The 22,491-nt window shown below is 47.1% G+C and overlaps 2 protein-coding genes across 8 annotated transcripts in view; one reads left to right on the top strand and one right to left on the bottom strand.

Annotated features, from left to right (window-relative positions):
• LOC129328757 (zinc finger protein 493-like) overlaps positions 1-22,491 on the top strand; it is a 196,553-nt gene that overhangs the window by 134,289 nt on the left and 39,773 nt on the right. The gene's annotated exons all lie outside the window — the stretch shown is intronic.
• LOC129328746 (zinc finger protein 664-like) lies at positions 1,817-20,559 on the bottom strand. Of its 7 annotated transcripts, none has more exons than XM_054978019.1 (4): positions 19,385-19,450; positions 9,893-9,978; positions 6,105-6,197; positions 1,817-4,869 (listed from the first exon to the last, which is right to left on the bottom strand). In XM_054978019.1, the coding sequence occupies exon 4, from the start codon at positions 4,820-4,822 to the stop codon at positions 3,818-3,820; it is 1,005 nt and encodes a 334-aa protein (XP_054833994.1). In that variant the 5' UTR covers positions 4,823-4,869; positions 6,105-6,197; positions 9,893-9,978; positions 19,385-19,450; the 3' UTR covers positions 1,817-3,817. The 7 variants fall into 7 exon arrangements, with proteins under 7 accessions (XP_054833994.1, XP_054833993.1, XP_054833995.1 ...); XM_054978018.1 differs by lacking the exon at positions 19,385-19,450 and adding an exon at positions 11,955-11,986; XM_054978022.1 differs by lacking the exons at positions 1,817-4,869; positions 6,105-6,197; positions 9,893-9,978 and adding exons at positions 15,078-17,594; positions 18,533-18,625; positions 19,840-20,559 and having other exon boundaries at positions 19,385-19,584.

The following is a 22,491-nucleotide window of genomic DNA, read 5'->3' as shown; positions in this document are numbered from 1 at the left end:
ACAAAATTTGTCCTAGGGAATGTGCCTTCATGAGACTCAGCTCACTTCTTCAGGTACAGACTCTGGAAAGCTCATACCCTACCACAATTTTTGTTATAGGTGCTACTGGACTCTTGCCATTTTCTGAGAGGTTCTAAGCCCAGATGGAAGACTCTTCCCCATCTATATTTTCAGGTAAGCTGAATGCAGAATTTTCTGGATGGACAGCAACAGAGGAAACTGAACGTGTAGAACAGTCAGGCTGTTCCCAGCCTAGGCCCTACTCAGATCTAAGGGTCCTTCTCTCCTCATCTGTCCCCCTGCCCCCACAAAAAGGGTTTCGGTTACCCATCTGCTGGCTGTACCCCCGCTTAGGGTACCCTACCCAGCATCTTTTCAGCCCCGCTTTCTCTAGACTTGCTTCTGGAGTTTCTGCAGATATAGCTGATGTGGCAGCCCTTCAGTCAGGCACGCTTCTCCCTTGTGCGGCTCCTGGCATTTCTGCTTGTATAGCAGTTTGCGTATCTAATGTCTTGAATGCCCAGTTTCTATGCCAGAGACACTGAGAAGAAGAATTTGCTTTCAGCCACCAGGATAACCCACGGCACTTTTTCTGGTCTCCCAGAGAACAGCAGCACCTCGTCTTCTTCCTTCCCCCCATTCTTGCCACAGCCCCCCCCCCCCGCATCCCCACCATCTCTTAGTCATCTGTCTAGTGCTGAAGGGCCTGCCCCTCTGCCTCCCTTCCCCCAGGCATCTTTCTCTTGAAGCCAGCACTGGGCCAGAGGCATGAGGGAAAAGGCCAGAAGCGAAAGGACCTTGTTGGCCTCTTGCTCCCAGCCTGGGGACAGGGGGCTGCCTACTGCATCGGGAAAGAATATATGCCCAGGCGAGAGCAGGAAGAGACAGAACCCTCCCTAGCACTTGGCAGTGCAAACCAGAATGACACCAGACAATCCAGCCTGCTTGTGAGCAAGGAGGATGGCTTCTTGCCTTGACCCGTTGATCAGATCATGTGGATCTATTCCACAATAACTATGTGGGTTTCGCCCATGTGCAGGGTGGCATCTGCAAGGAGCCCCTGTTCAGATGAGCAAAACTGCCGTGGAGGAACAGAGGGAGGGTGGCCGGTCCCATAAGTATGCCGGGCGAAGGCCATGAAGAGCTTTGTATGTGATAAACAGTAACTTGGACTGGGCCTGGTTGCTGATAGGTAGCCAGTGGAGTGACTGCAGAATGGGGAGGGGATGTTCAAGCTCCTGCTTGCTCCTGATAGCAGTTGTGTCACAGCGTTTTGCACCAATTGGAGTCTCCTAGTTAATTTGGATGGGAGACCTATGTATAGTGCATTACAATAGTCAAGGCTTGATGTTACTATAGCATGGATCCAAGTGGCCAGGTCGAGGTAAGAAGCCATCTTCCAGGCTACAGTGAGGTTGTAAAAGGTGTTTTTGGCATCTGCCTTAACTTGTTTTTCTAGTAATAGCACCGGATCCTCAGGCTCTTAACCGTGTCTGCAAAGGTCAGACGAACTCCATTGAAAGTGGAGAGTACAAGGTCCCTCAAGATCTCTGGCTTCCCAACAAGCATCACGTCCGTCTTGTCTGGATTCAATTTCAATTTCAGAAGTTTCAGAAAATGATTTTGATTTGAGACTTGAAGAGCCGATGCATTCATTGGGCTATAAGTCCAATGAAATAAAATAAATACAATAATAAATGTCACTAATTTTGCACATAATTGAAATGATGCAATGTTGTGAGAATACACCAGTGAATACTTCAATGATGTAATGTTTTAAATGATAATAATAATAATAACAACATTTGATTTATATAGTGCCCTTCAAGACAACTTAACACCCACTCAGAGCGGTTTACAAAGTATATAATTATTATCTCGGCAAAAACCACCCAATGAGGTGGGAGGGCGCTGAGAGAGTTCTGAGAGAGCTGTGACTGACCCCAGGTCACCAAGCTGGCTTCCAGTGGACAAGTGGAGAATCAAACCCAGTTCTTCAGATTAGAGTCCCGCTACTCTTAACCACTACATCAACTGGTTCTACAAACAAAATATGTCATTAGTTTAGTTGTGAGAGCGTGACTCTTTTCTGACCAAATAATATATTTTATGCTATTTACCAGCGTGTGTTTTCTGTATACTCAAAATCTGAGATAGAACTGCAAGGTGATGCACCCTATACCACCTTAGTACATATATTAAAGCGGGTAAATTAGCAGTATAAAAAATAGAAGTATAAAAATTAGCAGTATATTCAAGGAGTAAAATTAGTTTAGGTGTGATAAAACAGTATGTATTGCAGATATTCTAATTCCCACCCAAATTTCCATTTTTTTCCTAGGAAAAAAAGCCAGCTTATTTTCCATTGGATTCAAAATTGCCAAAAATTTTACATGACTCCTCTTAATGTGACCATAGTACTTCAGTCATTTTAGCTTCTAGGAATAATTCAGGCTGAATTTGATCTACAACCCAATTATTTGACTTTTTGGGCTGTCCGTGCAATCCATGAAACCCTTCTCTCCAACAACACAAATTAATCTATTAAATACTTTTTTATGTTATAAGTAGAAACAACACTCATAGAGCAAAAAAACCCCCATGGGTTCTAACAAACATATTTGGCATACCCTCTTCTGGTGGCAAGCAGGTGCTGCACAGCGGCCTGGAGACCAGAGCGGGAGGGCGCTGAAGAGAGGCATAAGGCGGAGTGCTTAGTCTATCAAATAGGACTCCTGTCAGCCCTCTACTGGTGTGGCCTTCAGGCTGCTGTGAAGTACCCGCTTGCTGCTGGGAAGGGCCTGCGAAATAGATGGCCTAAGTACCCCTCCATCTCCCTTTTCTCAGCACCCTCCTGCTCTGGTCTCCAGGCCCCTGCGAAGTGCCCACTTGCTACTGGGAGGGGTCACGCCAAATCGACAGCCAAAGCACTCCTCCCCATGCATCCCCTCAGAGCCGTCCCGCTCTGCCCTCCAGGCCCCTGTGAAGTGCCTGCTTGCTGCCAGGAGGGAACCCACCAAATCGACAGCCTAAGCACTCCTTGTGCCTCACAATTCAGCGCGTCCCCTTCCGGCGTTAATTGGATGCTTCACAGCAGTATCGAGACCAGAGTGCACCTGCGTGAGGATAACACATGAGTAGTTGCCAATACAGCTTGAGTTTTACATATAACATATACTGAATTATAGATGATTTTATTACACTCTTTTATTGCATTACTTTGTAATTTTGTATGCCAAAGTATTTTAGGTGCTGTCCTTCCGCACTCCAATTAGGAAGTAAGGTGTTAAATTATGACTGAAGCTTTTTCCATGCTCCAATCATTTTGATGCCTTCTTCCCTGTGTGAATTCTTTGGTGGGAAATAAGACTTCCACTCTGAAGTTTTTTCCGTATTCCAGGCATTTATATTTCTCCTCCGTGTGAATTCTTTGAGGGGAAAGTAACGCTTCCACTGTGACTGAAGTATTTTCCACACTCCAGGGACTGATATTTTTCTCCCCGGAGTGAATCCTTCGAGTGGTAGTTCGGCTTCTACACTCACTGAAGTTATTTTCACATTCCAGGCATTTAGTTTCTCCACTGGATGGCTTCTTTGATGGACAGCACGTATTCTACCCTTAGTAAAACTTTTGCCAAAGTCAAGACATTTATATGATTTTTCCCTTGTGTGACTCCTTTTATGAACATTTAAGTTATCCTTCCACCCAAAAGTTTTTTAACATTCCAGACATTTATACGGTTTCTCCCCTGTGTGAATCCTTTGATGGGAAATAAGGCTTCCACTCTGACTGAAGCCTTTCCCACATTCCAGGCATTTATATTTCTTCTCCCGTGTGAATTCTTTGATGGGTAGTGAGGCTTCTATTCTTACTGAAGCTTTTGCCACACTCCAGGCATTTATATGGTTTCTCCACTTCATGAATTCTTTGATGGACAGTAAGGCTCCCACTATGACTGAAGACTTTCCCACATTCCAGGCATTTATACGGTTTGTCCCCTGTGTGAATCCTTCGATGAACAGTTAGGCTATCTTTCCACACAAAAGTTTTATCGCACTCCAGACATTTATATGGTTTCTCCCCTCTGTGAATACTTTTATGGTCACTAAGTCGTCGACGGTGACTGAAGCATTTTCCACACTCCAAGCATTTATATGGTGTCTCCCCTGTGTGAATCCTTCGATGGTAAGTAAGGTTCCCAGTATCAATGAAGCCTTTCCCACATTCCAGGCATTTATATGGTTTCTCCCCTGTGTGGATCCTTTGATGAACAGTTAGGTTATCCTTCCACCCAAAAGTTTTTTCACACTCCAGACATTTATACGGTTTCTCCCCTCTGTGAATACTTTGATGGCCAATAAGTCGTCCACGGTGTCTGAAGTATTTTCCACACTCCAGACACTGATATGGTTTTTCCCCTGTGTGAATTCTTTGATGAACCATAAGGCTCCCTCTCAAACTGAAGCTTTTGCCACACTCCAGGCATTTATATAGTTTCTCCCCTGTGTGGATCCTTTGATGAGAAGTTAGGGTGTTCTTTCGCCCAAAAGTTTTTTGACACTCCAGACATTTATATATTTTCTTTTTTTTATCGATGATCCACTGAATATTAATATCTGATTTTTCAGGTAAACTTTTCCTAGTTGCAGCACGCTCATTCATACCATCTCCTCTGTTCATATTTTGCAGTAGAGAATCACCACCATATAAAAGTCCTGAATTATTCCTTCCATTATGGGAGTGATTTCCTACCTCCTTCCTCAATACATCACAGTATTCGATGTTTTCTTTCCTATATTTATATGTATCATTTTCCTCCATCCCTGGATAGTCAGATGTTTCAGCTGCTGACTCCCAGATGCCTCCTGCTGACAGAAAAAAAAAGCCTGGTGTAATGATAGGACGTTTCCCCCAAGTATCTGTGAAACAGCTATCTACTTTGCTTTGTAATTGTGGTGTTAATGCTCAGCAGTTAAGCTCAAACCATCTCTAGCCAATTTCCCCCCTTAATTTCTCAATTCCTTCTAAATTCCAAGACAAGTTGGTAGACTAGCCATTTGTACGGCAATAAGGTATCCAACAGGACAAGAGAGAGAGAATATACAAGAATGACCTTCTGCCTCAAAGTGACCTGGTGGTTTTCAGTTTCTCTTTTTCTGCCTGCCCTAATTTATGGGGGTGGGAGTGGTTTATGTGGGTTATGGGGAGAAGGGAACCCTTGAAGACAGGGAACGCCATACATGCCTTAACCATATGACAGAGTCGGAAGAGAGGTGGCCAATCAGATGAAGAAAAATGAAAGTTTACATAAATACTTACCTGGATCTATTGTTATTTCTGCCTATCTCTTTAACATCTCAGAGGTAAGTTTTATATATTGAAAAAGAGGGGTGTGTTCTTACCTTTTTTATTTTCTCTATGTTCAGAGGACCTAGTGGGCAGCCAGGTTGGAGGGGGGGCTGGGCAGAGGTGAGGCGGGGGTGAGAGAGCTGACTAGACAGAGCTGATCCACTACTGGTATATTAGGCTTGGGCTATGTTGTGGACGGGCTGCCCCTCCATTGGCTGATTCTTCCATTGGCTGTTTGGTTGGCCGAGGACAGATTGTACTCAGATGGAGGCAGCAGAGAATGAACCCAAATGTGAAAAGGAAAGGGAAGGAAAAGACTAGGGAACAGTCAATTCCTCGGCCTGGTCTAGCCATATCAGACCAGGATTGGCAGAAGAAATTCTTCCTTCCCCGAGGTTAAAAACAAGGGCCCATATTTTTACAAATCAACACACAACACAGACTACACAGTATTGACCAAGCTGTAGCTGGTGGCAACAGGATGGAGAAAAGCCTTCAACTGGGAGAGTGATTGGCAGTGAGACAACACAGGGCTGATTGAGTAAGGAAGACTTGGTTAGACTTGGGTGAAGTGGTCTGACTTGGGAGAATGCAGCTTCCTATTTTTCTAAGTTCAAGATCGACAAGCAGCATTTCAGCACTCACAAACTGATGAGAAATTCCAACTGTGAGGATAAACAAAGCCTCAGAAACCCTCCACCCCTTAGAAGGAACACAGGCAATACACCGTCCCATGACAAATACAAGCAGCTACCCGCCAAGCCCTCCTCTTCCTCAGGGATCAGGAGTAACAGCTCTTCCTCTTTCTCCAGCCAGGATATGAGGTCAGGTTTGGCAACCTGAGGTCCTTTTTATGAGGGAAAAAAACACAACGTTAGAACTTTGCTGTGTCTACATAAATTCAGCAATTCCAAACCAAGTTGATTATTCCTCTAGAAATTACCAGATGTTGGGTATTGTGGGGGTGGAGTACAGCATGGAGTTGAGAATCACTGGGAGTTCTGTGCCGATTCTCTGCCAAGCAGAGATTGAAATGTGGCAACCAAGCTTTCTGAGCCAATTAAGGATTTAAGAAATTTCCATTTTGAACTCTGACAGACTTAATCAGCTTGATGAACTTTGCCCACATTCTTGAGAACAGATATCTGCCTAATATTTGAGGTCAGGATTTCTACTCGAGGGTCAATCTTGCTCTGCTGGAATTGTTTAAGTGAATCTAGCAGGTCTGGAAGCCAATCTTTTGCTTACAAAAAGTGTGGACTAGAATGTGATGGGGAGAGAGCTTGGAAATGATACCTTGTTACCTGCGCTCGTTCCTTACCTGCTATCCTTGTTTATAATACAATTTGGAAAAGGACACGTTCCTCTCACCATTTTTGTTTTCTGTTGGAGAGTTACTTCGTGTGAGAATTCTCCACCTTTTCAAAGGCAGAAAAAGACTGGCTTGTTTAGATAAGTGGTCAAGCAGCCCTTGATTCTGACCCACCATGTCCTCCCAAAAGGAAAGACCTTGTCAGAGGGTGTCCCACGGTGGGCTAAAACTTGTGTTTGTTCTTTCTGAACAATTAAAACTAACCCTGACAGAGAGAGCTTTGTATTTTTTGAAATCTAAGGCGGAGAGGTCCTGAGATTCCCTGAGGATAACAAATAAAGGGAACAGAGAAGCGCTGAAGGTTTTGTCCGAGATTTCCTAAGGACTTTATTCATTTTAATCTACTTGACTACAGATTTGAGAATGTTTTTTTCTTTTGAAAGAAAAGACGGGCCTAGAGAAATGGCTACTTTTTACTTGCAGTTTTGGATGTACAGTTTCCTCAGGGAGAGTCTTTTGGATTATCAATATCCTTTATTGCTATGCCTCAGGGGATGAGATCCTGACTGGAATTTGTGGACCAAAAAGGGTTTTTTAAAAAATGAAGAGTCTTAAAATAAGGATCCTTCAAGATCCTGAGCCTATCTCTGGATTTCAGATGTGGATCTCCTGGAGACACAGGGCCCAAAAGGAAACACAGGGCCCAAGGGCTCCTCGCAGGGGTAGAAATCAGCAGCTGATAATGATCTTAGATTCAAAGAGGAGCAGGAATATAATATGGCACAAGGAGACAGTCCAAGAGAAAAGGATCCTCACCCAGAGAGGCCACGTGGCCAAAATTCTCCAGCATGACCTCCTTGTAGAAAGCTCTCTGGGCTGGGCTCAGCAGGGCCCACTCCCCCTGGGAGAAATACACAGCCACCTCTTCAAAGGACAACCCACCCTGGAAAAGGAAGTGGAAGGAGGAAGTATTTCTTTTCATCACTGGAAAGCAGGTCCATGAAGGCAAAAGCCAGAATCTGAGAAAATCCTATAACGTAGTTGTGTTCACAGGTTTCCGACAGCTCACATTGATTCCACTGGTGCGCTCTCCCGTGCCCCTAGCGGGGAAAAGACGCTGAAGGGAGGGAGGGCGGTTTCCCTGCTGTTCGCAGTCGGGATCAGAGGTGGCGAGGCGGCCTCACACCTGTCAAGCCCCCGTTGGGCTGCAGGAAGCAGAGTCACTCCACCGGCAGTGGCCATCGAGTCAACAGTATAGGAGCCCGTCAGGGATCTGGCGCCATCCCCGCCAATTCTTGAAAAGCCTACAGAGAAGAGCCTGTGAAACTCTGGCTGGAAGAGGCTCATTAAGGCAGAGACCGGTCTTTCCCAAGACCTCTTAAGTGGCAGGAATCAAAGGAGGCCCCCTACCCCTGAGCCACAGCACCCACACCACCCCAACCCAATCAGATGCCCAGCATGAATCACCTGGCAGAAAAGTAACACTGTGAGAAAAATAAAAATGCATTTAATGGGCAGCAAGCCAGCTCTGGCATTAGACTATGGGCCAAGCTACAAGTGACGAATGACGCAGGTTGGACACTTGTCAGCTTCCCTCAAGTTTTGATGGGAAATGTAGGCATCCTGGTCTTGCAGCTTGCCTCTCTAGCTGCTGTCCAATGGACTTTTCAACTGTCACTTGTCCAACATTCCGCCAAGCTGCCTACATTTCCCATCAAAACTTGAGGGAAGCTGACAAGTGTCCAACCCGTGTCATTCGTCACTTGTAGTTTGGCCCTATGTTTGGGCCAAGAGAAGCAGAATTCTGAAATCCACATGAATTAAACGTATTCATATAAATAACAAATATATTAAGGACATCTGCAGAACTTCTGTTAGGAGAAGGCAAAGGCAGTTCTGTCTGTAAAGCCACAGAAATCCTTCTCCATCCTATTAAGATTTCACTGTCAGCTGTTCATGCACCTCCAGACAATTCTCTGCTGCTGTAAGAAACTTGCTTTTTATTTTAAGCGAAAGCAGTGATTCTGGGGGTGCTGCAATGGGACACGCCAAACACCTTTGCAGCACAGGTAAGATGCACAGCTGTGGAGCTGTTCTGAGGTCTGGTGCACATTTGTAAGGGACCGTGGTGATAAAAAAGACTGTTTCTTTGTATTGTAGGTACAGGATCACCTTTCAAAATGCTCCCCATATCTTAAAAGCACCAGTTCAGCAAGCAAAAAGAGTGCGTATATGCAGGAGAGAAACCTCTCACTCTTTTCTGAGCTAGATTTCTATCTGCATGGAGTTCTTTTTTTATGAAGGAGCATGCAAAACTAGCATTCACCACCTGTAGTCTCAAGTGGTGCAATCCATTCTGCCATCTCGTTCTCCATCTTTGACCTCAGGCAGTCTTCGGAATCAAAGGAGGAACTGTACAGTGTGCAAAGGCCTTCTGAATTCATTAAGAATTATTACTTGGAGCTAAGCCCCAAGGGTACCCCCCAGGGGATCCCTCCAACCCTCAACAAAACTGAAGGCCACCTCTGATTTACCCATTTCTGCTTCCTCAAAGCCCTGCTCCCCTTCCAAAAGCCATCGTCGTGCCATAGGGCTGCCAATCTCCAGGTGGTAGCTGGAGATCTCCCGGAATTACAACTGATCTCCAGGTGAAAGAGATAAGTCCCCCTGGAGAAAATGGCTGCTTTGGACAGTGGATTCTATGCCCTCCTTCTCCCAACCCAGATTGGGGCACTGGGGAGGGGGCAATGGCCAGCCCAGCCCCCCTGCCCTTTCTAGAGCTCGTTGTATTTTTTGCTACAATGGGCTTTGTTGCTAGTATATTAATATTGGAAGAGCAACACAAAGAAGAGTGGAGAAGAGCCCTGTGGGGACATTTGGCTCCCCCCTCCCAACCCTCCTTCGAAACTCTTGGGGCCAGAGGGGCTGTTCTAATTGGCAGGGGCCTAGCAGCCATGTGGGGGCCAGAGAAGTCCATATGGTAAAAATCCAAACAGTTCTCCATGGGAAAGTCATAATCCAGTATTGCTCATAGTCCCTGATGGAGCTTTACTGCACATACCAACCGAAACAAGGAGTGGCCATTTTCTTGCCCTCCTAGTGGGCAGCTTCCACATTTGGTGGTGCCAGAACCAAAGGGCAAAACAGCCTGATCTTCTGCTTCACAACACAGAAGAAAGCATTTCTATAATCCATGGCACATCTCCCCAGTACTCTCCTCTCCCCTGTACCTGAGCTGGCTGCATAGCGGCTCTTTTCACTTCACCACACACAGGAGTGGGCGGAGGAGGCATCAAGGGCGTCTTTTTGCTTCTGCCTGGGGTGGAGAGAAAGAAAGAAAGTGGGAACCCCTTTTTGGTACACACATTTCCTATCCTGGTCTGTTGAACAAACCTCTCTCTGGACTGGCTTCAGGGCACAATTCAAGATACTGCACCTCATCTCTCTTCCCCTCAGACCCCCATTCTATAAGGGGGTCAGTCTCACTTATCTTATTCATCAGCCCCCCTCCCTTTCTTGCCATGTTTCCTCTTAACCTCTGCAAATACATTCTTGGGCAAGGAATCCATGACCTGCTCCCAGCCTCACCACTTCATCCTCCCTTCTGAGGGAAGCCAAGACCCTCCGCCCTGCTCCACAAAATGAGGAGGATGTGCTAGGAATGAGGTGGCAGAGCCCTGAGGTGATGGGATGGACTGCCTGACTCAAGGTGGCAGGTGGGAGATCCCACCTAAGAATGAAAATCTCCCTGCACAGAGAAAACTAGCCCTGCAGGGGGGAAGTTTCTGCCCTCTCTGCCTTTCTTGGCCTTGGTGCTTTTCTGTGGCAAGGAGATTTTAAAAGAGGGAAATCATGGTCCTCTACAATAGTCTCAAGTGAAGCCTTCTTGAATCCACACAGGGAAAAAGCAGGAGAAAGTGTGTGAATTCACGTCATCCACTTCACCACCTGAGGCCTCTGCCGGGACGTCCTTCTGGCTATGCAGACCAGGTCTGAGACTTAGATTAATACACATGCCGGACAGGGACCATGTCTCTTGCCTGCTGACCCTGAAGAGACCCTACAACTGAGATCAATAATCTATAGGGGCTTGGAAGGAAAACATCCCTTTTAACATGCCCAGCAGAGTAGGAAAAGAGCCTCCAAAACTAACCAGAATGAGGAAGGAAAGGAGGGGTGTGGGGCAGGTGGGGAGAGAAACCAGGTGCTTTCAACGAGGGGAAAGACTTGTGTGATTCCCCCATTGCTGCTGCTGTGTAGATACAGTCCGGGGGTAACGGGGCTTTCTCACGGCATTTCCCTGCATTTTCCCTGCCCCAGACTCCAAGCAGTGCCCGCCCCCCCATTCTCACACACACACACGGGATTTTTAAATTGGTTTATAAAATCAGCAGTTGAATATGACTGTACCAGTATAACCTGATATGTGCATGGTTATAACGATACAATAGTAATGAAGTGTTGGTTTAAAGAAACAAAAGAGACCTCCCCCCCCCCACACACACACCCCTTCCAGGGCAGGGGAAAATGGCTGCCATTTGGCAGTACCATGGGAATCTGAACTGGCAGCCATCCAGGGTTGTCTTCAAAGTTCAACGTTACAGAAAAGGAGGCTTGGGAAAAATAAAAGCTGGAGGTGCCCAAATGCTCCACCATATTGAGGGGAAGTGGGGGAAACCCCATTTGCCAAAAGCATCCAACCCAAGCAAATTGGCTGATTTCAAGGGTCAGGCATGCCTGCTTCCTTTTCCTCAAGAGAAAAGGCACCACTTTGACAATGAAAAGGAAGGTTTCCTCAGAAAATCCCCCTTTCCCCTCTTCTGGTTCTGTTATGTGGTCTTCCAGGGATGAAGGGCCTCAGTCCGTGTCCCCCCATTTCATACCCCCCTTCCTATCTCCTTTGGTCTTTTCTTCAGCACCTCTCCTGCATCTGCTCCCTCCTTCTTCCTCACCCCAAATCTCCTCCTCAGCCCCCTCCACAGGCATTCCTCCCTCCTTCCTCTGCCTTCCCTCCTAAAAGCGCCTCTATGGAACCTGAAACCACTCGAGCCCCGTGCAACCTCCAAAGGTGCTGAGTTCGGATCCCCACCTCAATCTCACTGCAGGGACCTCGTTGCAGAGCAGAAAGGGGCCAATGGGATCTCCCTGGGGCAGGGAAATGAAAGGAGGGGGAATTGAGGGAGGGGGCTCTCTCCCACCCCCTGCTGCAGGCCCCCCTTTTCTCTCTGCTTCGGGTCTTGCATTGCGCCCCCCCATGTCCCCAGCCTCCCCCCAAAGCCCCTTCCAGCTCACCGCGTCCCATCCAAGCCAGTCCAGAAGCGGAAAGACGAAGGCAGCTGGGAGGGGAAGCAGGAAATAGCTTTGCAGCCCGCCCCCTCCCCTGCCCCTGCAGTTTGAACTTCAGCTTGCCTTTCCAATCGAACAGGATTGATGGCCCTCGATTGGTGGACAGGATTTCGATCAGGGTTTCGATCCGTTTTTGAACAGGAGGAATTTAGGGAAGTCTCTCACGCACCTTTATTGTCACGATAGCTGCGCGCCCGAGGCAGGGAGGGCAGGAACTCGTCCATCTCATCACTCGACACGCCATAGAGCGAGAGGGCTTATGATTTTTATAGTCATTTATATTATTGAGGGCTGGGCAGACTGCGCACCGTAGTTTTACTGATTTGGGGGCGAGGGGAGCTAAGGCAGCTGGAGAAGCATTACATTGGCACACCTGCCAGCTAGGTGAGAGGAGGCTGCATTTATGCCCGCGTAGCCCAGAGGCATGGCAGTGCAGCAGCTGGCTGCCAACGGGTCTCTACAATGGCCGGCAACCCGAGGTATGGCAGCATCCTCAACATGCTGGCTTGAAAATGGGAGGGTCTGAATCAACCTCTACACTCAACCCGAAGCAAGCTAGTCGGCCTATGTTAGGCAGAGAAGCCCGTGAGCTTGTAGAGCAAGTATGGCTTTGAACCCAGCTGCACTCGGTTGTAGCTCAGCATCCTGGGCTCCTGAACTGAACTGAACCATATCCTGAGTCTTGGCAAAGTGGCCTGTTTCAGTCATGAGATCAGCGGTGGCCCAAGAAGCCCTTCTCAGGCATTTGCAAGAGGATTTCTTTCTACTGCTTTATGCACGATAGCACACAAACACACACTTTTTTGGGACTAGCTCTTTATACATTTTCATAACTCCAGCCCATTTAAAAAACAAAAAAACACAAGAGACAAACCCAAAATAACAGAAGCAGTGCCTAAAAACAAACATTTTTTTTTCTGTAGAGTCCATTGGGAAATTGCTAAACAACTGCAACAGCGTTGTCAGCTTTCAAGCCCTGAGGATTTTCTGTATGGTTTCCCCACCATCAGTTCTGGTCCTATACAGCTTTTTTGCCTTTTGTTTTCACTTCATTCCCCACCACAGGGGGGGGGCAGTTCTTTTGAAAACACTTTTAGTAGGAGCATATCTACATCAGACAGTACCCAGTAGTATAGTTTACAGTCCCCCTCCCTTAAACAAATCACTTAATGTGGCATGTTCTTATGCTTTGTTTCTGATCCCTGGTTGGTTCCAGTCAAATTCTACTGCAATGCCAGTCGGATCTCCCTTTCTGTTGATTGTATTGTTTTAATCTGTACAATATAAACCAAGTAAATAAATATCCATGACAGAATGTTCCTTCTGATGACCCCAGAGCTGGCATCTGGCATAAACCCATCCAACGTATCATCAGTGAGCTACAACCCATCCTGGAAAATGATATCTCTCTCTCAGAAGCCCTGGGTGGAAGACCTTTCCTTGCCTACAGACAGCCTCCCAACCTTAAACAACTTCTCACTTACAATCATGAATCGGCTAGCGGAGTCACCAGCACAGATACCACGCCCTACAACAGACCCAGATGCCAGCTCTGCCCTTATATCTACCCAGGAAATACAATTACAGGACCCAATGGCGTCAACTACACTGTCTCTGGCCCTTACAACTGCTCATCCTCCAATGTGATATATGCCCTCATGTGCCAACAATGTCCATCTGCTCTGTACATTGGACAAACCAGCCAACCTCTACGCAAAAGAATAAATGGACACAAATCTGACATTAGAAATGGCAACGTCCAGAAACCAGTGGGAGAACACTTCAATCTACCAGGACATACCATCAAAGACTTAAAGGTCACCGTAGTTCAACAGAAACCTTTCAAAAACAAAATCCAATGGGAAGCTGCTGAATTGGAATTCATATGTAAAATTGACTCTGTCAAGCTGGGACTGAATAGGGACTATGAATGGTTATCTCATTATCAAAAGTAACTGATTTCCTCTACAGAAGCAAACTGATCTCCATATCAGAAGCTGTTTGCATCTCCATATCAGAAGGAACTGTTTGCATCTACTCCGCCCTCCCCTCCCCCCCTCTATATATGACCAGTTTCTTTTTGCCCTCCATGCATCTGACAAAGAGAACTGTGATTCTCGAAAGCTTATGCTACAATAAAATTGGTTAGTCTTAAAGGTGCTACTGGACTCTTTTATTTTTCATTCTATCTAAATTATCCTTTAGCACCAGACATTCCAGCTCCCCCATCTTGGCTCATAGGCTCCTGGCACTGGCAGATAGACACCCATAACACTTTTCCTCCCCCAGAAAACACTCCCTTCCTTGCCATTCCGCTCTTCCTCCCACATACTATGGTGCTTCTACGGAGCTGGTCCCCCCAGGAGACGGCATCCTATGCTCCACCAGGCCACTTGGGCAGTTCGGGGTGGGGAGGATGACTTTTCCCTTGCAATGGGCACCTATGGGCTATGCCATCATGGTGTTCTTCCTTTGCAAGTACCAAAGGGCACTAGTCTTGGACGTGGTGGCTGGGGAATTGTTTGGCCAAGGGGGCCAGTGGCCCTTTGGGATATGAAGGCAATAAGCACACAAGGGTGGAAGAAAATGTATTGAATCCCTCCAAGTAAAGTACAAGAGATAAAGCAGTGCAAAGGTAACAGAGAAAAGCCACATAACTTAGGCTTATGCCCCCCCCCTGCTGCTATTGGGAACCCCTGGAAATGACAGCAAGCGGACGCCTCATTCTGGACAGTTGCACAGTGCTGCTCCATGGTTCAGTCTGAGCGGAGGTCCAGCAAGGGAGGGGCTTTCTAAGACTTATATAGGAACTAAGTTACACAGTTATACCAGATATTTGTTCTCTCTTCACTGTCTTCAAAGGAGATGATGATGAATTATCTTCAAAGTGGGATGTGAGGCCAAGTATTCAAGGCTGCCTGGTAAGCAGTGCCTCTGGCAATCGTCCACGATGAAGATTGCCTTTAGCCTCTACTGGACTCTTTTTGATTTTGCTACTACAGACTAACACGGCTAACTCCTCTGGATCTATGACCATGGAAAGCACCGCATTCAGCCGAATGGAGAGGAAATCCATCAACCTCATATGCTACAATAAAATTGGTTAGTCTTAAAGGTGCTACTGGACTCTTTTTATTTAAAATAAAAAATCTCTTTTCATTAGGCAAGAACTTGTTCCATATAGATAGGTGCAAATTAATCCTACAAGCACAGAAAAATGCATGTGATAAAAAAATAGGCTCCTAACATTTCTCAAACTTAGCTGAATATATAATCATTACAATTCTCCAAGATTAAGGCAAATCAGGTTTTAAGCAGAATGCTGTCGTCATGATCCTGGGGCTGTAGGCCTCACGGAAGCCTGAGGCCTAGTGTAAATTGTCCAGTAGGCCTGGCTGCCCGTACCCCTGCTTGGTTGAGTTGGGAAGGTTGAAACGGTGTCTGCAGATCTCAAAACTATGAAAATTTCCAACTTCTTTCTTTCAAGACAGGTCACTTCTCCCATATTAGTGTTGTCATCTCCAAGTGGCAGGGGCTTTCAGGCAAGGGTGTTTTCCAGTCCTGCTTCTCCTGAGATCCCTTGAACTGGAGGTGCCAGGAATTGTATTGCTTATTGCAACATGCTCTTTACCAGAAAGAAGCCTCAAAGCAACTGCAGAAAGCATTCATGTGAACACATTCTGCCTCCTTCTACCCAGCAATCAGGTGTGACTTGGGAGGCCAGTTCAGGATGGGGAAATTCCTGGAGACTCAGGGACAGTGTTTGGATAAGGTAGAGTTTGGGGACAGGAGGGAGCTCAGCTGGGATGCAGTGCCATAGAGTCTACCCTCCGAAGCTGCTATTGCCTCCAAGGGAACTGATCTCTCCAACGGGAGGGGGGTTGAGGGACTGTGGCTGCACCAGAGGGTAAAGGTTGGCTGTGCCCATTTCTACCAAACAGAGCTTGGAAGGACAGTACATAAAATAATTTGGCATACAAAATTACAACGTAATGCAATAAAATACTGTAATAAAATAATCTATAATTAGCATCCGACGACTGTTTTATCCTCGTGCAGGCACACTCTGGCCTCGATGCCCCTGCGAAGTGCCCACTTGCTGCCAGAAGGGGGTGTGCTGAATTGTGAGGCGCAAAGAGCGCTTAGGCTGTCGATTTAGCATACCCCCTCCCAGCAGCAAACAGGTGCTTCACAGTAACCTGGGGGCCCGAGCGAGAGGGTGCTGAGGGGAGGCCTAATTGACAGCCTAAACACTCCTCCCTGGGCTTCCCTCCAGCGCCCTCCCGCTCTGGTCTCCAGGCTGAACTGGAAAACAGAAGAAAAAATATTCTCAAATCTATAGTCAAGTGGATTAAAATGAGTAAAGTCCTCAGGAACTCTCAAATGAAACCTTCAGCGCTTCTCTCTGCCCTTTATTTGTTAGCCCGCCATGGCACACCATCTGTCAAGATCTTTCCTTTCGGGGCGACGTGCTGGGTCAGAATCAAGGGCTGCTTAATCACTTGGCAGAGAATCGGCACAGAACTCCCAGTGATTCTTGACTCCATTCTGTACTCCACCCCACTTCTATTACCCTACATCTGGTTATTTCTCCTGAAACTGTTTCCATGCTCCAATCATTTTGATGCCTTCTCCCCAGTGTGAATTCTTTGGTGAGAAATAAGGCTTCCTCTGTGAGTGAAGTTTTTTCCATATTCCAATCATTTATATTTCTTCTCCCCTCTGTGAATCCTTTGATGGGAAGGCTTCTACTGTGATTGAAGCTTTTTCCACCTTCAAGGCATTTATAGGGTTTCTCCTCTATATGACTTCTTCGATGCACAGGAAGTTTTTCACTCTTAGTAAAGCTTTTGCTGCGTTCCAGGCATCAATATTGTTTCTCCCCAGTGTGACTGCTTTGATGAACAGTCAGGCTATCCTTCCACCGAAAGCTTTTTCCACACTCCAGGCATTTATATGGTTTCTCCCCTGTGTGAATCCTTCGATGAGAAGTAAGGGTCCTACTATCACCGAAGCATTTTCCGCACTCCAGGCATTTATATGGTTTCTCCCCTGTGTGAATCCTTTGATGAACAGTTAGGTTATCCTTCCACCCAAAAGTTTTTTCACACACCAGACATTTATATTGTTTCTCCCCTCTGTGAATACTTTGATGGTCAATAAGTCGTCCACTGCGACTGAAGCATTTCCCACACTCCAGGCATTTATATGGTTTCTCCTCTGTGTGAATCCTTTGATGCATTGTTAAGTTATCCTTCTGCCCAAAGCTTTTCCTACTCTCCTGGCATTTATATATTTTCTTTTTTTTATTGATGCCCCATTGAATATTAATATCTGATTTTTCAGGTAAACTTTTCCTAATTGCAATGCGCTCTTTCATATCATGTTCTCTGCTCATATTTTGCAGAAGAGAATCGCCACCGTGTAAAAAACCTGAATTATTCTTCCCATTATGGGGGTGATTTCCAGTCTTCTTCCTCGATACATGACAATATTCAACTTTTTCTTTCCCATCTGAATACGTATCATTTTTCTCCATCCCTGGATGATCAGATGTTTCTGCCATTGATTCCCAGACACCGCCTGCTGACAGAAAAAGAAATCCGGTGTAATGACAGGACGCTTTCCCCAAATATCTGTGAAAGAGTTATCTGCTTTGTTTTGAAATAATTGTGTTAATGCTCAGTGGTTAAGCTTAAACCATCTGTAGCCACATTTCCGCCTCAATTTCTCAATTCCTTCTAAATTCCAAGCTAAGTGGGCAGACTACCGATTCGAGTAGCAATAAGGTATCCAACAGGACAAAAGAGAGAGAATGTACAAGAATGACCCAATGTTTCAAAACGGTTTTCAGTTTCTCCTTCTCTGTCTGGCTCAGTTTATGAGAGTGAGAGTGGTTTCTGTGGGTCGTGGTAGAAAAAGGGAACCCTTGAAGAGAGGGGCAGCCATTTGTGCTATAACACATATAACAACTCCCTGCTATGGTCTAGCAACATCAGACCGGGATCAGCAGAAGAAACGTCCCCTTCCCTGAAGTAAAAGGTAGGGCCTGTGTTGTTCCTTTTTCCATATCTGACTTGAGTATGCAGAGAAAAAAGGAGCCTGAAATTAGGGCATGAACAAAATTAGCAGCCGTAGAAATGGCAAGAATTCAAAGGCTGGGTGTCTGGACATACTTTCCAATGCCATTTGGGAGTCTGGTCCCAGGACAGACTAGATGGTATTGACCAATGTGTAGCTGGTGGCAACAGGATGGAGAAAAACCTTCAACTGGGAGAGTAATTGGCAGTGAGACAACACAGGGCTGATTGCATAAGGAAGACTTGGTTAGACTTGGGTGAAGTGGTCTGACTTGGGAGAATGCAGCTTCCTATTTTCCTTAGTTCAAGATCTATAGGCAGCATTTCAGCTCTCACAAACTGATGAGAAACTGAACTGTGAAGATAAGCAAGGCCTCAGAAACCCTCCACCCCTTAGAAGGAACACAGGCAATACACCGTCCCATGACAAATACAAGTAGCTACCTGCCAAGCCTTCCTCTTCCTCAGGGGTCAGGAGAAACAGCTCTTCCTCTTTCTCCAGCCAGGATATGAGGTCAGGTTTGGCAATCTGAGGTCCTTTTTATGAGGAAAAAATACACAAAATTAGAAATTTGCTGTGTCAATATAAATTCAGCAATTCCGTATCAGGCCGATTATCCCTCTAGAAATAACCAGATGTAGGGTAATAGAGGTGGGGTGGAGTACAGAATGGAGTCAAGAATCACTGGGAGTTCTGTGCCGATTCTCTGCCAAGTGATTAAGCAGCCCTTGATTCTGACCCAGCACGTCGCCCCAAAAGGAAAGACCTTGACAGATGGTGTGCCACGGCGGGCTAACAAATAAGGGCAGAGAGAAGCGCTGAAGGTTTCATCTGAGAGTTCCTGAGGACTTTATTCAATTTTAATCCACTTGACTATAGATTTTAGAATATTTTTTCTTCCAAAAGAAAAGACGGGCCAAGAGAAATGGCTACTTTTTACTTACAGTTTTGGATTTACCGTTTCCTCAGGGAGAGTCTTTTGGATTATAAATGTCCTTTATTGCTGTGCCTTGGAGTATGAGATTCTGAGTGGAATTTGTGAACTACAAAGATTTTTTAAGATACGGAGCCTTAAACTAAGGAGCCTTCAAAGTCCTGAGCCTATCTCTGGATTTCAGATGTGGATCTCTTGGAGACACAGGGCCCAAAAGGAAACACAGGGCCCAAGGGCTCCACGCAGGGGTAGAAATCAGCAGCTCTTCAGGCAAATACATGCTGATAATTATCTTAGTTTCAAAGATGAGCACGAATACAATATGACACAAGGAGACAGTCCAAGAGAAAAAGGTCCTCACCCAGGGAGGCCACGTTCCTAAAATTCTGCAGCATGACCTCCTTGTAGAGAGCTCTCTGGGCTGGGCAGAGCAGGGTCCACTCCCCCTGGGTGAAATGCACAGCCACCTCTTCAAAGGACACCCCACCCTGGAAGAAGAAGGAGGAGGAAGTATTTCTTTTCATCACTGGAAGGCTGGTCCATGAAGGGATACGCTAAAATCTGAGAAAATATATTAATACTGGGAGACCAGCCAAAAGAAGAGTGGAGAAGACCCCGGTGGGGACGTTTGGCTCCCCCTTCCCAACTCCCCTTCAAAACTCCTGGGGCCAGAGGGGCTGTCGTTATTGACAGGGGGCTAGCAGCGTTATGGGGAAGAGGCCGAGATGCCCACATGGTAAAAGTCCAAACAGTTTTCCAGGGGAGATTCATGGTCTATGTTGCTCACAGTCACCGAAGGAGCTTCGCTGCACACACCTGTACCTGAGCTGGCTGCATAGCGGTTCTTTTTGCTTAACCACACATTGGAGAGGGTGTCTTTTTGCTTCTGCCTGGGATGGAGAGAAAGAAAGTGGGAACCCCTTTTTGGTACACACATTTTCTGTCCCCGTCTGTTGAGCAAACCTCTCTCTGGACTGGCTTCAGGGCACAATTCAAGATACTGCATCGCGTCTCTCTTCCCCTCAGACCCCCATTCTATAAGGGGGTCAGTCTCACTTATCTTATTCATCAGCCTCCCTCCCTTTCTTGCCATGTTTCCTCTTAACCTCTGCAAATACATTCTTGAGCAATGAATCCATGACCTGCTCCCAGCCTCAGCACTTCACCCTCCCTTCTGAGGGAAGCCAAGACCCTCCGCCCTGCTCCACAAAATGAGGAGGATGTGCTAGGAATGAGGTGGCAGAGCCCTGAGGTGTTGGGATGGACTGCCTGACTCAAGGTGGCAGGTGGGAGATCCCACCTAAGAATGAAAATCTCCCTGCACAGAGAAAACTAGCCCTGCAGGGGGGAAGTTTCTGCCCTCTCTGCCTGTCTTGGCCTTGGTGCTTTTCTGTGGCAAGGAGATTTTAACAGAGGGAAATCATGGTCCTCTACAATAGTCTCAAGTGAAGGTTTCCTCAGAAAATCCCCCTTCCACTCTTTTGGTTCTGTTATGTGGTCTTCCAGGGATGAAGGGCCTCAGTCCGTGTTACCTATTTAACGCCCCCCCCCCTTCCTATCTCCTTTGGTCCTTTCTTCAGCACCTCTCCTGCATCTGCTCTCTCCTTCTTCCCCATCCCAACTCTCCTCCTCAGCCCCCTCCACGGGCATTCCTCCCTCCCTCCCCTGCCTTCTCTCCTAAAAGCACCTCTATGGAACCTGAAACCACTCGAGCCCCGTGCAACCTCTAAACGTGCTGAGTTCGGATCCCCACCTCAATCTCACTGCAGGGACCTCGTCGCAGCGCAGAAAGGGGCCAATGGACTCTCCTTGGTGCAAGGGAGTGAAGGGAGGGGGAATGGGGGGAGGGAGCACTGAGGGAGGGGGCTCTCTCCCACCCCCTGCTGCAGGCCCCCCTTTTCTCTCTGCTTTAGGTTTTGCATTGCGGCCCCCACCCCCATGTCTCCAGCCTCCCCCTCCAAAGCCCCTTCCAGCTCACCGGGTCCCCTCCAAGCCAGTCCAGAAGCAAAAAGACGAAGGCAGCCGGGAGGGGAAGCAGGAAATGGCTTTGCAGCCCGCCCCCTCCCCTGCCCCCCTCTAGGACTACAGATCTCTCTCTCTTTAACCCTTAGAGAGCATTTCAGCCGCCCGAGGGACCAGGAGAGACGCCCCTGAAAGAGCATCGGAGAAAGGGGCGAATATCTATATCGGGGACGAATTTTAAGTCTTGAGCTTGGGAGCCTGTAAGCCGCCTTCCCAGGCGCTGTAACAGAAGAAGGACGGACTCGGCTTTCCTTTCCTCCAGTTTGAACCTCAGCTTTGCCTTTCCATTCGGGGCTTAAAGTTCATAAGCGCTTTAGGCGAAGTCTTGAAAGCAACGGCTAACAACTGGGTAAAAATGGAAATGCGAAAAGGCCCTTGGACTCCCCAGGGACACAGTCGTCTTTTACAACCCGCTTTTGCGATTTCAGGAGGCATCGCTGTGTGTTGTTTAACAATCAAGTTGGATGGACGTGTTTGTCTGTCTGCAGCAGTAGAAAAGAGCAAGAGTCCAGTAGCACCTATAAGACTAACAAAATTTGTGGTAAGGTATGTGCCTTCATGAGACTCAGCTCACTTCTTCAAGTACAGACTTTGGAAAGCTCATACCCCAACATATTTTTTGTTAGTCCTATAGGTGCTACTGGACTCTTGCCGTTTTCTGAGAGGTTCTGCTAAGCCCAGACGGAAGACTCTTCCCCATCTATATTTTCAGGAAAGCTGAATGCAGATTTTTCTGGCTGGACAGCAATGGAAGGTGTAGAACAGTCAGGCCGTTCCCAGCCTAGGCCCTACTCAGATCTAAGGGTCCTGCTCTCCTCATCTGTCCCTCTGCTGCCACAAAAAGGTTTCGGTTACCCATCTGCTGGCTGTACCCCCGCTTAGGGTACCCTACCCAGCATCCATTCAGCCCCGCTTTCTCTAGACTTGCGTCTGCAGTTTCTACAGATATAGCTGATGTGGCAGCCCTTCAGTCAGGCACGCTTCTCCCTTGTGCGGCTCCTGGCATTTCTGCTTGTATAGCAGTTTGCGTATCTAATGTCTTGAATGCCCAGTTTCTATGCCAGGGACACTGAGAAGAAGAATTTGCTTTCAGCCACCAGGATAACCCACGGCACTTTTTCTGGTCTCCCAGAGAACAGCAGCACCTCGTCTTCTGCCTTCCCCCCATTCCTGCCACAGCCCACCCTCCCACTCCCCCCCCCCCGCATACCCACCATCTCTTAGTCATCTGTCTAGTGCTGAAGGGCCTGCCCCTCTGCCTCCCTTCCCCCAGGCATCTTTCTCTTGAAGCCAGCACTGGGCCAGAGGCATGAGGGAAAAGGCCAGAAGCTAAAGGACCTTGTTGGCCTCTTGCTCCCAGCCTGGGGACAGGGGGCTGCCTACTGCATCGGGAAAGAATATATGCCCAGGCGAGAGTGGGAAGAGAGAGAGAGAGAACCCTCCCTA

The sequence above is a fragment of the Eublepharis macularius genome, chromosome 4 (assembly GCF_028583425.1).
Source record: "Eublepharis macularius isolate TG4126 chromosome 4, MPM_Emac_v1.0, whole genome shotgun sequence".
In the NCBI taxonomy this organism is placed as follows: Eukaryota; Metazoa; Chordata; class Lepidosauria; order Squamata; family Eublepharidae; genus Eublepharis; species Eublepharis macularius.
The sequence above is the reverse complement of the archived record's forward strand: the minus strand, read 5'-3'. Positions and strand labels throughout refer to the sequence as shown.

Bases quoted from the DNA above. Each gene is read 5' to 3' on its own strand.
- LOC129328746 (XM_054978019.1), bottom strand. From the start codon at position 4,822: ATGGAGGAAAATGATACATATAAATATAGGAAAGAAAACATCGAATAC.